This window comes from Phocoena sinus, chromosome 11, assembly GCF_008692025.1.
Source record: "Phocoena sinus isolate mPhoSin1 chromosome 11, mPhoSin1.pri, whole genome shotgun sequence".
Lineage (NCBI taxonomy): Eukaryota > Metazoa > Chordata > Mammalia > Artiodactyla > Phocoenidae > Phocoena > Phocoena sinus.
This window is the reverse complement of record NC_045773.1, coordinates 72,931,484-72,947,582: the sequence shown is the minus strand read 5'-3', so window position 1 is coordinate 72,947,582 and position 16,099 is coordinate 72,931,484. Positions and strand designations below refer to the sequence as shown.

The window sequence follows — 16,099 nt, the reverse complement described above, 5'->3', positions numbered from 1 at the left end:
CCCAGCCGCTCCGCGGCACGTGGGATCTTCCCAGACCGGGGCACAAACCCGTGTCCCCTGCATCGGCAGGCGGACTCTCAACCACTGCGCCACCAGCGAAGCCCTCTCATTTACTTTTGATACGTACTTGCAGTTGGCCCAGTTCTGGCCAGTGAGATACGAGTGGAAGGAAGTCTCCCAAGGACCCTATGGGAAAACTTTTCCTTCCTTCTAAAAGGGGAAGGCAACAAGAGATTTTCTTCTTTTTCATGTCTTGAATATAAAAATGATTCTTGGAACTGCAACAGTTATCTTGTGACCATAAGGTGACAAGCATCAAGACAAGAAAATCCAACACTACGAAGAATGGTAACACACACACAAAAAGAAACAAAACGAGCCTACATCTTTGATGACATCACTGGGCAACCAGACTATATAGGTCACCTAGATGTCAAAGCTTCTTGTTAATTACATAATAAATATCTTATGATTTAAGTCTGTGATAATTTGATTTTTCTCTTACTTATAGCCAAGAGCATGCCCAAGCAATAGAAAGCTAAACACAATCCCTTCTTGATTTTTCTCAGTTGTTTTCATACATAAACCAGTTAAATAAATCCTTCCTGGGAATTCCATGGCGGTCCGGTAGTTAGGACTCCGTGCTTTCACTGCTGTGGCCCGGGTTCAATCCCTAGCTGGGGAACTACGATCCCACAAGCCACGCAGCGTGGCCAAAATTAATTAATTAATTAAAATTAAAAAATAAATCCTTCCTATTCTACCCTATGGCTGCATCTCAATTTGGAGTGGGAAGTCAGCCCTGGTCCGGGAAGATCCCACATGCCATGGAGCAACGAAGCCCGTGTGCCACAACTACTGAGCCTGAGCTCTAAAGCCTGTGAGCCACAACTACTGAGCCCACGTGCCACAACTACTGAGCCCACGTGCCACAACTACTGAGCCCACGTGCTGCAACTACTGAAGCCTGGGTGCCCGGCGCTCATGCTCCGCAACAAGAGATACCACCGCAATGAGAAGCCCACGCACCACAACGAAGACCCAACGCAGCTGAAATATAAATTAATTAATTTTTTTAAAAAAGAATGCACTTTAAAAAAAAGAGAATCTAAAGTACAATTTAAATGCAAATGACAGGCAGCATTTAAGTAAAACATGAATTATTTTCCTCGGACTTCAGTGGAGGTTTCTATTAATAAGTATCTGAGAGAACTTATCTGATGACTTAAATGTCACATTAGCATTTTATGAAATCCAGAGAAAAACAAAAATGTAGATCAGCATATGTTGTGAGTTCTATGCCAAAAAGTGCAATCTACCAACCATCCCCTTCACTTTCCTATCTTCCTGGCTGCACTTGGGTGACCTGGTGACCCCGCAGGGCTGCCCCCAGCCACGTGACGCCGGGCCTGCAGAATCATGACTCAGGAGTATTTTTGAACATTGCACAGTTAAGGTCCAGGAGGAAAACATTACCATATTTCTTCCTCCCAAAACACTTGTCCATCGTCCTCTCTGATAGAGACCTCCTGTTGCCGAGGAAGACCCCGTTAAAGAAACACTGCTTTCCAACATGGTAGGTGTGGATGTTGCTGCTAAGCCTTGGGTAAAATGTCCACTCAGGACGCTGCCCATCTTCTGCAAGACATCAGAAATCCTTCCATCAGCACTGTTCCCAGCGTCACAATGTAGTTGGATGACAAAACACTGTGAACCGCCCCCCAGGCACTATCTGGCTATAATGTGTATAACGTGTATAATTCCTTGGTTCTACATCGAGGGCAGTGTCAGACTCTGTGGAACTAGGCACAAAAGGCAGGGAAGCAGGAAGAAAGCTATCTAAGAGGGCTCTCTTTTTTTCCCTTTTTACCCTCCCCTTCAAAAATAAAGCCAGTTTTATGGTTGGAAGTGATGTATGGGTTAGGAAGCTCAGAGACAGTTTTACAACCACCTACAATCCAACCTTTCTCTAATAAGTGTTTAGGAAGAACAGAATGCCCATCAACCAGGGAAGGGCTGGAACACCCATGGCATCTTAACCGGATGATACATGGTGTTGGCAGCAACAGTGGCACATGCATGCACTACAGTGACACAGGGAAATGTGTACATATGATTTTGACCAAGGAGAAAGGCTGCTGTGAGACCTTAGGCTAATTACTGGACCTCTCAGTGTCTCTGTTTCCTCATTTGACCCTTTTCCTGTAAGATGGCTAAAGTGATTTTAAACAATAAAAGATCTCCTGACAGCTCTAGGGTTGCTTAAGAAACTCTTGTGCTCTTTGGTGGCCGAGAAGGAACACAGGCTTTGGAGGCAAGCAAGTTTGGGTTCTAATCCCATCCCTTCATTTCCTAGGTTCGTGTACTCGTATGGGTGACTGAATCTCTCCAAGCCCCAGTTTCCTTCTGTGTAAAATGGGTAGGTCTGTATTAGCCACATAGGTCTATATGTTTTTTGTTTTTTGTGGTTTTTTTTGCAGTACGCGGGCCTCTCACTGTTGTGGTCTCTCCCGTTGCGGAGCACAGCCTCCGGACGCGCAGGCCCAGTGGCCATGGCTCATGGGCCTAGCCACTCCGCGGCCTGTGGGATCTTCCTGGACCAGGGCACGAACCCGTGTCCCCTGCATCGGCAGGCGGACTCTCAACCACTGTGCCACCAGGGAAGCCCCGGTCTATATGTATTGACAAAGAAAGAGGTCCATGATCTATTTACTTTGAGTGAAAATAATTTGTGTACTATTTTCTACTAGTGAAAATAATTTGTGTATTATTTTCTACTAGTGAAAATATGGTGGTATATTACAAGCAATAAATATATATATACAAACATACATATATATAAACGTATACATACATATATACATTTCAAAATTCTCAAAGAATATATATCAAACTCTTCACAGCTATGGGGTAGAATGGGAAGATTATTGGAGAATATTGGGGTGTGGGTTTTTATACTCTACATACTTATTTATTGTTTTAGTATTTTGCTACAGTACATTTACGGTTTTTACATAAAAGCATTTTATTTTTGCAAAACACATAAAAATAGTTGCCCAGCAGAGTTGTTGTGAGAATTAGAGATGAAGCGTTGAATGCCTGGCACCTAATGGGCCTTCAGTGAATGGCACCCAACAGTATGGCAGCCTTCTGCAAAGACCCTGGGAGTGGAGGACGACCTGTGACTTACTCACTTGTCTGCAACTGAAGCAGGCTGAATTCCTGGCGATATTTATCCTTTCGGGCTTCAGGCAGTGAGGTTTCAGAGGAGTGATCAGAATGTGAGGAGGAGGATTTCAGATCCAAATCTGCAGCAGGGCTGGAAAGGAAGCAGAAGGATTAGATTCTTCAATGTGCTTAAATTGGAAGTTAGAAGCTGATCTTACACTAGAATTCCCCTCATCTATGAGAACTAAGACTACTCCTCGATAAAAGTCCATGAGCATATAATTTATATAGTCACAATTTGAGGGGACTGAAATATATTCAAAAGGTGCGTGCTTAAACAGTTTAGTGTCCAAAAGTTAAATATAGAATTATCGGGGAACTTCCCTGGTGGTCCAGTGGTTAAAAATCCACCTTCCAATGCAGAGGACGTGGGTTCGATCCCTGATGAGGGAACTAAGATCCCACATGCTGTGGGGCAACTAAGCCCGCGCGACGCAACTAGAGAAGCGCATGCGCCGCAACAAAAAGCCCATGCACTGCAACGAAGAAAAAGATCCTGCATGCTGCAACAAAGATCCCACGTGATGCAATTAAGACCCAACGCAGCCAAATAAATAAATATTTTTTAAAAATTATCATATAACCCAGCAATTCCACTCCTGGCATATACCCAAAAGAACTGAAAACAGACCCTCAAACAGATACTTATACAAGAATGTCCATGGCACCATTACTCATAATAGCCCAAAGGTGGAAATAACCCAAATGTCCATTGATAGATGAATGGATAAATAAAATGTAGCATATACATGAATGGAATATTATTCAGACATAAAAAGGAATGAAGTTCTGATATATTCTACGACATGGAAGAATCTTGAAAACATTATGCTAAGTGAAATAAGCCAAACACAAAAGGATAAATATTGTATTATTCCACTTATATGAAATACCTAGAATAGGTAAAGTCATAGAGACAGAAAGTAGATTAGATTAGAGTACCAGGAAATGGGGAGAGGGGAGAATGGAGAATCATTGCTTAATGGGCACAGTTTTCTGTTTGGGGTGATGAAAATGTTTTGAAAGTAGTAGTGATAGTTCCACAACAGTGTGAGTATAACTTAATGCCACTGAATTGTACACTTAAAGTGGATAAAGTGGCAAACGTCCTGTTACATAATTTTTACCACAATTTTTTAAAAAATGAATGATGCGAATTCCCTGGCAGTCCAGTGGTTCGGACTCTGTGCTCTCACTGCCAAGGGCCCGGGTTCAATCTCTGGTCAGGGAACTAAGATCCCACAAGCCATGCGGTGTGGCCAAATAAATAAATATAAAAATTAAAAATGCGTGATATACTGATACATGTTACAACATGAATGAACCTTGAAAACCTGAATAAAAGAAGCCAGACACCAAAGACCAGATACCGGTGATTCCATTTATATGAAACATCCAGAACAGGTACATCCATAGAGATAAAATATAGATTAGTGGTTTCCAGGGCTGGGGGGATAGGGGACATGGGGGTGACTGCTAAAGGGTACAGGATTCTTTTGGGGGGTGACAAAAAATGTTCTAAAATTGACTGCGGTAATGATTGCACAACTCTGAATACACTAAAAACCATTGACTTGTACACTTTAAACCGGTAAATTATATGGTATGTGAATTATGCTTCAAATAAAACTGTTACCAAAAAAGATACGTTTTCAATTAATTGACTGGAAAGAAAAAAATCAGTCAGTATAAAGAGAAGAGGCAGAAATAATCAAAAACAAACCTAGACTGAAATGGCTGTAATAACAGAGCATTATGTTTAGTGCCTAACTTCTTGGCAGTTAAAAAGGCATACAGCAAACTATTTTGAGTGTCAACAGAAAAAGCAATCACTTCTGGTCTAAGTGGCCTTGCATTTGATAGATGGCCTTGGACAATGCTTTCAGATGTAGTTAACTGTTATCAAGTCATAGGATCTTTTTTCATAATATTACATCACCCTGATATTTGAATCGTTTCAAACCAACTTCATACTGATAGTCTTGTTTGCTCCCTACAGACATCCTGTGATATAGGTGGGGCCAATAGAATCATTTCCATTTGCAAGGGAAGTGGGCCCTCAAGGCAGCTAACGATAAAACACACCCCAGACAGAGGCAGAGCTGGATCTCCAGGTTAAGTCTAGACTATGTTGCCTAAAAGTCATAAAGAACCCGAGTTCCATAACTCACAAGTCTTGTATAGCTCGATCTCTACTTTGGTTTTTTTTAATCTATTTTATTATTCTCATTATTATTTTTAATTTATTCTTGGCTGCGTTGGGTCTTCATTGCTGTGCACGGGCTTTCTCTAGTTGCGGCGAGCAGGGGCTACTCTTCGTTGCGGTGCACGGGTTTCTCATTGCGGTAGCTTCTCTTGTTGCAAAGCACGGGCTCTAGGCACACCGGCTTCAGTAGTTGTGGCGCGCGGGCTCAGTAGTTGCAGCTTGCCGGCTCTAGAGCGCAGGCTCAGTAGTTGTGGCACACGGGCTTAGCTGCTCCGCGGCATGTGGGATCTTCCCGAACCAGGACTTGAACCTGTGTCTCCTGCATTGGCAGGCGGATTCTTTTTTTTTTTTAACATCTTTATTGGAGTATAATTGCTTTACAACGGTGTGTTAGTTTCTGCTGTATAACAAAGTGAATCAGTTACACATATACATATATCCCCATATCTCTTCCCTCTTGCGTCTCCCTCCCACCCTCCCTATCCCACCCCTCTAGGTGGTCACAAAGCCCTGAGCTGATCTCCCTGTGCTATGCAGGGCTGCTTTCCACTAGCTATCTATTTTACATTTGGTAGTATATATAAGTCCGTGCAGGCGGATTCTTAACCACTGCGCCACCAGGGAAGTCCTCGATCTCTAGTTTTTAATAAACATATCTACACTAATAACTTTGAACTTTTGAAGTGTGCAGATAGAGCAAAAGTGCGACAACTCAGAGTCCCCCTCCCAGTTCAAAGCGTATCATAATTTTGACACTGGGGTGAAATATGTCTCTTCTAAATATTTTTTATGTATTTGTGTTTGCCAAACTAACTGTGTAGAAAAGATTGCAAGGATAAAGGAAACTTTCCGAAAGAACTTTAGAAATATCCACCTACTTTGTTTTACTCAACAAACATTTATCTGAGTACATTTTGTGGCAGACATTGCTCTAGACACTGGGGATCCAAACAGTCCCTGCTCTTGGGAGCTTAGGCTCAAGGGGAAGAGGACATGGACAGATAAACAGATGATTGTGGAAGAGTGGGTAAATGCAGAGTTGGAGAAAGCAGGTTTTGCAAAAAAGTAGTATAATATGATATTAATGTAAAAAATAAATACATACTTCTATGCATAAGAAAGAAATCAATTTTTTCTCATGCATATAAAAAAATAAAATGTTAACATTGATTCTCTAAGAGATAAGATTATTGTGACTGCTATTTTTAATACTGTTTTTTATATTTCAAAATTTCTACAACGAACTTATATTACTTTCTTTATAACAAAAATTGTTAGAAAAAGGTTTTCAAAACATTTGACCATAAAAGAAATATAAACACAGCAAAGTACAGAATACTTTTTTTCTAAATACAGTTTTACAAATAATTTTAAGGCCAACATCCACGAGAAGAAATAAAGTATGGCCAGCCCTTACCTCCCACTCCCCAAAAACCATCTGTGTGTCCCTTTCCCCGAGAGGTAACCACTATCCTGACTCTGACTGTTATGGTAACCATTTCTTTGATTTTCTTTAAGATTTACCACCTGTGTATGTATGTACGTATTCCCAAAAAATATGTAGTTTAATTTCACCTTCATAATAGCCAGCACTTGCACAGCCTGTATTGTATGCCAGGGAGTCTTCTAATCTCTTTACAGTGTATGTATTACCTCATTTAATCCTCACAACTGTGAAGTATTACCCCCATTTTGCAGATAAGAAAGCTTCACCAGGGAGGTGAAGTAATTTACCCAAATTCACTCAGATGCCAAGTGACAGAGTAAGATTTGAACCCAGTCTGGCTCCAGAATCCATGCTCTTGCCAAATATGTCACACTACCCCTCAGACTGTTGGCCCCTGGTCAGAATTGACCCCAGCATTTACAGCTCTTTCCTGGACCCTTACTTACTCTGGGTGAACAGACCCTCTGCCGGGGCTGAAAGGCCCACTGACGCTTAGACCTGTTTCAATAGAAGATGAGAGGCTGATACTTCTGCCAGAGGACATTATGTTGGCAAAGCATCCCTTAGATTCCAGAAAATCATTGAGTTTAGTACCTGCAACACATAGACATCACCATTTGATTACATTCATGAAAAAGCTCCCACTTTATCTTGTTTCCTAGATGATAAATAATTTCTTTTTAAAAAATAACATTTGTGGGAGTTCCCTGGCAGTCCAGTGGTTAGGACTCAGCACTTTTACCACCATGGCCCACGGTCAATCCCTGGTCAGGGAACTAAGATCCCACAGGCTGCATGGCGTAGCCAAAAAAAAAAAAGTTTGAGCATTTACTGTATACTTGAGATTGTGTTAACATCTTCACACATTATCTCATTTAATTCTCATAACAACACACAGACAGAAGTATTACTTATCCTTCCATTTTACAGATGAGAAAACTGAGGCTCAGAATGTTGAGCAACCAAGACCACATAGAAAATAAACATGTTGGCCCAGGTTGGATCACAGCTCCTATAACACTAAAGTCTAAAAAGGCTAATTTCTGTGTTAGATTGCTTGCCCCCCGGCCACACAGCTCACCTACTCTAACTAAACTAAGTGGAAGAAAGAAGGTCTGAATTGAGCTATATATCACTGTACATTGTACTGAGCATCTCAAGAAAATTCTCCAAAGGATTTATTCATAGAAAGACTAGCGAGTATAGCTGGTGATCACAATCCAAAGAACTGTCTTCAGAACATCTATGGGTTCCCCTCCCACCGCAGTGTCATCATTCTTTTATATCACATCTTCCCCACCAGACTGTGTCTTATTCATCTTAGTAGCACTCAGAGCAGTGCTTGGCACAAATAGATACTCAATAAGTGTTTGAGTGAATAAATGGCAAAGCATTATAACTCCCCAACCACCCACGATTACAAGTCCTGAAACCCAAGGACAGTCAGATAGAGAAGCACACCCACTGTCTTCACTCTGCTGTACTATAACTCCTATGCGAAAGTCGATCTGTTCTCTCCTCCCTTTATATAGGTGTGTGCGTTGTCCAGTCACTTAAAAAAAAATCAGATGACTGGATATTGCACTTCTTTATGCACACCTTCAGAGAGCACAGATGCTCCATAGATAAAATGTAAGCTCTCGGTTACAGGAGAATTTTAAGAAACAAGAGTCGGACTTCTCTGACTCTGGAGTACATTTTTAGACTGACTGCTGTTCCACCTACACAATATCATGATTCACATGTATGTGGCATATGCCAGGCACCTGGGCAAATTCCCACCATCTGTCAGAGGAACTGACCCTTAGCCAATTCTTTATTCGTTTCCTATCAACGCCCTCTCAAATTCATCTATCAAGTGAATCATATTTTTTCCACCTTTGTCAAGTCCCAACCCTACCAACAAACCCTTTACTCTTAAGAGGACTTCGCCTGTGACTCTACAAAGTTTAATAAAGGCCAGCTGAGCTACTTCCTCCCCTCACGATACCCCCATCCTGGGGTTTCTCAGGGTAAGGACTGTTGCATACAGAGTTAACAAAAAAAAAAAGACGCGGGTGGGGGAAGGAAGATAAAAACAAAAAGAAAATAACAAAAAATATAATAAATAATTAAAAAATACAGATTCCCAAATCCCATTACAGACCCATCAAACTGGAATCTCGTGTGCTGAAGCCTGGGAACTCACATTTTTAATAAGTCTCCCTCTACCTCTTAGGCTCATGCTTGGCAGTGAACTTCCTCCTCTTCAAGCCCAGTTCCATCACTGCCCTGCATTCTATCCTGTCCCTCTTCCTGACTCCCTATATGTGTCCAGTCATGAAAATCACCTTGAGGCACTTGTTCAACATGCAGATTCCAGGGCTCTGACCCAGACCTACAGGGGACAACCCGAGAATCAGTATGTTTAAGAAGCACCTCAGGGGACTTCCCTGGTGGCACAGTGGATAAGACTCTGCGCTCCCAATGCAGGGGGTCCAGGTTCAATCCCTGGTCAGGGAACTAGATCCCACATGCGTCCCGCAACTAAGAGTTCACATGCCACAACTAAGGAGCCTGCGTGGCCCAACCAAGACCCGGTGCAACCAAATAAATAAATAAATATTTTAAAAAATAAAAAGAAGCACCTCAGGTGATTCTCAGAGCCAGCCAAGTGTGGGAAGAGCTGCTCTGGAACATGGCACAGAGCCTAGAGCAGCCCTCAGTACATGAGGGCCAACTGGTTGCTTGAGGGGTGAGTAGCTGGGACGCAGTGGAGCCCAGTGGAGGGCAAAGCTGTGAAGAGAGAGCACAGGTCCGCAGCAGCCCCGGACACGGAACCACAAATGTGGTGTCAACGAATACAACACAGACCACACTCTCTGACCACAATGCAATACTATTAGAAATCCATAATAAAAAGACAGCCAAAAAACATCCATAAGCTTGGAAACTCAAACCACACCTCTAAATATTTCATATGATAGAAGAAAACATAACGGAACTCATGAGGTACTTAATGATCAATGACATATGTACAATATATCAAAACTGTGGGATTCAACTAAAGCACTAATTAGAACCTAGAACCTTAAATGCATAAACTGTATTTTACTGAATGTAAGACATTGTAATAATATTACTATTCTATGTACCACAAAGAACAGAGGCTGCCAATTACATCATGACACATGCTTTATCACTTAGGACTTTTACTTAATACGTATTGAAGCACCATTTCAGACTTACTTAGATATAGATTTTAATCACATACCACTCATGTGCATATTTAAAGAAGGAAAATATAAGCAAAATCAATTGGTTAAAGGGCTTCCCTGGTGGCGCAGTGGTTGGGAGTCCGCCTGCCGATGCAGGGGACGCGGGTTCGTGCCCCGGTCCGGGAGGATCCCGCGTGCCGCGGAGCAGCTGGGCCCGTGGACTGTGGTCACTGGGCCTGCGCATCCGGAGCCTGTGCTCCGCAGCGGGAGAGGCCACGGCAGTGAGAGGCCCGCGTACCACAAAATAAATTAATTATTTAATTAATTAATTGGTTAAGGCGTTCTTAAACCTTACATTCAAAAGTCTGATTACTGAATCACTTTTCAACTCAACCCCTAAAGGTCACATTTTCCACCTAAACTGACCTCACGCCTGCATTATTCAGTGCTCATCCAGCAAAGTTTATGACAATTACTTCACATGGGCTACTGGGCCCACAGCACTGGTAAGACCAATCCAATTTCAGAGACACAAACTGTGAAAAATATCTATCTTACAAGTAACAGGTTATAGTGTTAAAAAACAAAGATTCCAAAATTAATGACCTAAGCTTTCAACTCAAGGAATAAGGGGAAAAAAGGCAAACATCTCAAAATGATAAGGAAAGAAATCATAAAATAAAAGCAGAAATGAATGAAATAAAGAAGATTATCAGAATTATGGCTTCATGGAAAAACTAATAATGTAGATAAAGTTCAAGAAAAAAATCTTAATACAAGTAAACAGTATAAGAAATGAAAGAGAAGCCACAATTACAAATAAAATAGAAATAACTTTACCCATAAAGAAATTGAGTACGAGAAATATCAAATAACTTGCTCAAGGTTACAGAGCAATGGAGTATAATTTATAAAATGTAGTTTAGTGTTACTGACACACACCCTGACAGATAAATCAATAGAATAGCAAATGTAGATAGAATAAAATTTTATGTGATAACAGTGGCATCTTATCTCAGTGAAAAAAGGATAGATCATTCAAAAAAGATTGCTGGAACAACTAATTAATCATTTGGCATGAAAATAAAATTAAATCTCTCTTATCTCAAAATAAATTCCAAATGAATTATAAAGATATACCTGAAAAATGATAAGCGAATGTTTACATAATGTCAGAGTGGGGAGGTTATTTCTAAGAAAGATATCAAATACAGGCAAAATAAAAGAAAGATGCATAGATTAAATACATATACATTTAAAACTTCCATAGCAAACTCTAAACTGGGAGGAAATTTATAACATACACAATAAGAAAAAGAGTTAATAATCATGGCAAAGTATGAGTTTTTTAACATTTGTAAGATGAAAATAAATACCCAAGAGAAAAAAATGGGCAAAAGACATTATTAGGTAATTCATTAAACACACACACCCAAATAGCCTATGTACGCTTGGAAAAAAAAGTTCATCCTTACATTAGTAAAAGAGCTGAACGTAAAATGAGATACTATTATTCACTATCATTTTGCAAATACCCACAGCTGGCACAGCTTGGAGAAATGGCATTCTTGTACATTGCTGCTGAAAATATCTCCATCTCACTGAAGAGCAATTTGGCCATTTACATCCTCCAAAGCCTATGAGAAGTGCCTTTTTCATCCAAGGTTCTACTTCTAGAAACACATCTATGAAAAAAGGTGTGAAATGTATGTATAAGGATGCAGAAGGGATCCACACATGTGGAGAAAAAATAAGATCAAGAGCAGAGATGTCTTCTAGGTTGAGACCTGTATGTCAGTTCTGAGTTACTTATCATAGCATTTACTTATGATAGTATTTGCCCAGAGGTTTTAACAGGGGCTGCCTTTTCACAGCCCGGAAACATTTTACATTGTATATCGGCCACTAGAAGACAGGAGAGCTCATCAAAGCAGGGATTGGCTGCTAGGGATGGTATCAGAGGGGGCCCCTCACAAGATTTTGGGGTTTGTTTTTTTAATTTGAGGGGCAAAATGTAAATGTATTATGCGACCTTGAGTAGCATGCATTGAAATCACATCTACAAATGTAGCCTATTTCTTTGTTTGCTTAGAAGTTTCGTGCTGGCAACACTCTAGAAAGTGGCCTGTGCTTGCTATAAGAGCAGACTTGTCTGACCCACCAGGGCGGGAAGAGCAGTGGCTCTGCTCAAATGACACATTCTCTAGACCCAGCTGACTTCCGGGTCTTCCTAGTAGTAATTCAGCCTCAAACATGACCTAGAGACACTTAAGCATGACCTCAGGCTGCCCCTCCACATCTCCTCAGGTAGGAGAAGAGGACTGGAAATGCAAGTCTGAACCCACCCATTCTGAAACTGATGTTCCCACTGTGTAGAGTAACATCGAGTTACTTTCAGCAAGTCAATGACCTGTCGTGCCCAGCTCCCATTGCGTATCCCACCTCTCTATCTAGCACTGTAGGCTGGGGTGAGCTACTGTAACCTAAGGAACGTCCTTCTCAAAAGGGTCACCATTCATCTTGATAATTGTTACTCAAATGCAATTAAAATCCAGTGAGTCATAAGATAGAAAATCCTAACAAGTCGCTAAAACTCTATGAAATACGAAAAGATGGTCCAACCTTAAGGACCAAGAGAAGGTTCTGATGACTAGAAAGGAATCAGAAAAGAAAAAGAAGTTTAGAAGAAAGTCTGTTTCTGGGACTTCCCTGGTGGTGCAGTGGTTAAGAATCCGCCTGCCAATGCAGGGGACACAGGTTCAAGCCCCGCTCCAGGGAGATACCACATGCCGTGGAGCAACTAAGCCTGTGTGCCATATCTACTGAAGCCCGCGTGCCTAGAGCCTGTGCTCCGCAACAAGGGAAGCCACTGCAATGAGAAGCCCGCACATCGCAACAAAGAGTAGCCCCCGCTCACGGCAACTAGAGAAAGCCCACGCGCAGCAAGGAAGACCAAACACAGCCAAAAATTAATTAATTAATTTTTTAGAAAAAGATAGAAAGTCTGTTTCTTCGGTAACATCTGTGGAATTCACGATAATTATTTCCATTTCTTTAGGCAGGAATAACACCTTACATAACCAAGGCTCTTTCACACAATTGTCATCTCAGTAGATTTACACCATAGCACTGTCTGGTGGGGAGAAAATAATACAGCAAGCCAAGTTAGCTTAATGTGGGTACTCTTTAACCAAACACTCAGTTTCCCATCCCTGCTTATCTGCTCAACAAACAAACTAAAGATCTAGGATGATGGTTTTTAACCCTTTTTTGGATCACAGACTCCCCCAAGAATTAATGAAAGCAGTGGGCCCTCTCTGCTGGAAAAATGCATATATCCCCACAGTTATGCATTCATCCTTAGCTGGTTCATGGAGCCCCTTTCCTTCCTGAAGCCCGTGGGCTCCATGTGAAGCTGAGCTCAGATGTGGTCTCCTAAGTAGACACACCTACCCAGCAGAAAAAGAAGCCATGGATCTTTGGTTAATGTGGTCTGGAGATCTCAGACGCTGGTGCTCTTCCAGTACCCCTAACTCAGAAACCTGAAGCCCCTCCACCCACCCTTAAAACAGCAGGTCCCTCCTTTATCCCCCTGGTCAACCCGAAAACTGCAGGAAGGTCTGGAGCTTAAAGCTAGAATCCCAGAACCTTTTTCTCCTTGCTGAACTAGCCACGTTGGGCAATGAATGGCTCAAACTCCTACCGCTCTACTGGCGCCCGCTTGTAGGTGGGTAGTAAATCATACCTCCATCCTCTCCCAGCACTTACAAATTAAGAGATTACAGACCTGGAATACAGGAGACCAGAGACCAAGCTCAGATCTGATGGGGCAGACACAGAGCATTCTACAATCCCTTTTTGCAGCATGAAGGCCACCCACCTATCTGTACTCACTCAGAGGTTTTCTGAGAGACTGTGGCTGCTCTGCTCCATGGCACTGTTCTCTGAAGGCAGATGCGCTCCCAAACATCCTCCTCAGCCTTAAGAACCAATCATGCCATCCATTATTTAATTTAAACCTTTCATTAAAGTGTTCATAATTTCCACCTGAGTTGTCCCATCCAATACACAATGCCACAAATCTAATATATGAGCAAAGAAAAAAAAAAAGAAGAAGAAGAAGAAGAAAGGGCCTGGGCTTTGAAGACCGTAAGACTCATGTCAAATCCCAGTTTCACCGTTTATTGACTGAAGCACTGGGCAGGTCAAACCTCTGGCCCCCATTACTCTTTGTAATATACCTCTTGGCTGTTAGGAGATCCGGGGAGGTCATTTATGAAAGCTCTCCTTTGATGCTGCTCTCTGCCTTATCAGATCTTCAGTTAATACAGACAGTATTAATACAAGAAGTTCTTTCTACATGCTCCCAAACTAGCCTCCTTTTAAACTTCAACAATGTCTTCTTGGGCTTCCCTGGCGGCGCAGTGGTTAAGAATCCACCTGCCAATGCAGGGGACATGGGTTCAAGCCCTGGTCCGGGAAGATCCCACATGCCGTGGAGCAACTAAGCCTGTGTGCCACAACTACTGAAGCCCGCGGGCCTAGAGCCTGTGCTCCGCAACAAGAGATACCACCGCAATGAGAAGCCCGCGCACTGCAATGAAGAGGAGGCCCCACCCACCACAACTAGAGAAAGCCCACGCAGCAACGAAGACCCAATGCAGCCAAAAATCAATAAGTAAAATAAATTAATTAATTTTTTAAAAATGCCTTCTCACTCTAGTGTACTTGGATAGAGCAACCAAATCCCACCCAGCCCTCCTGATTTCTTAAACTCAACTGTATCTCCACTCTCCTGTGGTCATGCCAGAGTCTCCTTTCTCTTGAACCTTCTCCAGCTCACTGCTGCAGATCGCTGTGTAGATGGGGGGGAGTTGACAGCCCCGTGGACAGTTTCCAGTGTCCATGGACGGAGCTATGCATGTGTCGGTTTTAAATATTAAAAGCAACCTGGAGACAACGAAAAGACCTTTGTAAGAAAGGCATCAGTCAAAACAAACAGAAACTCCACGGGCCATTGAAAGTCAGGCGGGCAGGGTTGGCCTCTTAATAAGAGCTTCCCTCCCTCAGATTCCCTGATTGGGCGCTTCCCGGTTTGGATGCCCGCCGAGCTCCCCTGGGCTCTCGCCCCGCCCACCGAGATGGGCCTTCCACCCCTTTCCCCAGGGGAGGCCTGGCTCTACGCTCGGAGACCTCCAAGGAGGATGCAGCCGACATCAACGCACCAACCCCAACCGGCAGCCGAACTGTCGAACGCCAGGCCGAGGAACCAAGAGCCAAGGGCAAGAGGGACGCCGCCGCCACCTGCTCCTCCAGCGGCGGCGCGTTCTGGAGTTGCCAGGACACCTGCCCAGCAACGCGAGGCCGCCGCCTCCGGCCAGGCTGGGCTTCCCGGTCCTCCTCCCTCTGTATCCCGGGGCTCTTTGGGCCTCCGCACGTGATGGAGTCATTTGAAGGGGTTAGAACTAGAGTCTCCAGCCTTGGTGGGGCGTCGTGGGCAAGGACCGCTGGAAAAGCGGCTTGGTGTTTCTGGATTTTTTTTCTTTTCTTTTTAAGAGTTGTGGTTCTTCTCCAGGCAATTTTCATTATCGGGACTGTAGCCCCTGGTGGCAGTGAAGGATAAGCCCTCCACAGAGCTTGCAGATGCCCGCTTATAATTGGCTTGGATTAGACAAGATCACCTGCCACTTCAGAGCGCCTTTTCTGGGCCAGGCTCCCTGGTGGATGTTATCTTCCTTAAGCAGCCAGCTGCATTTTTCAAAATAGAAAGCTGAATTTGAGCAAGGGCTTGCTCAAGGTCACCCAGAAAGCTGAGATTCATTTCCAAGTTTTCTTATTCCAAATCTACCACTCTCTCCATCATACCAATTTAAACTTATCTTACTAATACTTACCAGCATGTAATCAATCGTGCAGGGAAAGATTTTTTCTCCAAGTCTGGTTTAAGTCCCTCAATTCAAATTCTGGCCTAATTCCTCCCCTGGTGGAGTGAAAAAAAAAAAAAAAAAAATCAGACTGTGT

At 42.7% G+C, this 16,099-nt stretch overlaps 1 protein-coding gene across 1 annotated transcript in view; it reads right to left on the bottom strand.

Annotated features, from left to right (window-relative positions):
* SPATS1 (spermatogenesis associated serine rich 1) overlaps positions 1 to 16,099 on the bottom strand; it is a 52,255-nt gene that overhangs the window by 7,782 nt on the left and 28,374 nt on the right. Inside the window, exons 2-6 of the mRNA XM_032650179.1 lie at positions 15,973 to 16,058; positions 14,859 to 15,028; positions 7,328 to 7,475; positions 3,195 to 3,319; positions 1,477 to 1,638 (exon numbers count right to left, since the gene is read on the bottom strand). Of these exons, the coding sequence (XP_032506070.1) occupies positions 1,477 to 1,638; positions 3,195 to 3,319; positions 7,328 to 7,475; positions 14,859 to 14,985 (562 nt within the window). The 5' untranslated portion in view covers positions 14,986 to 15,028; positions 15,973 to 16,058. The remainder of the gene's footprint in view (positions 1 to 1,476; positions 1,639 to 3,194; positions 3,320 to 7,327; positions 7,476 to 14,858; positions 15,029 to 15,972; positions 16,059 to 16,099) is intronic.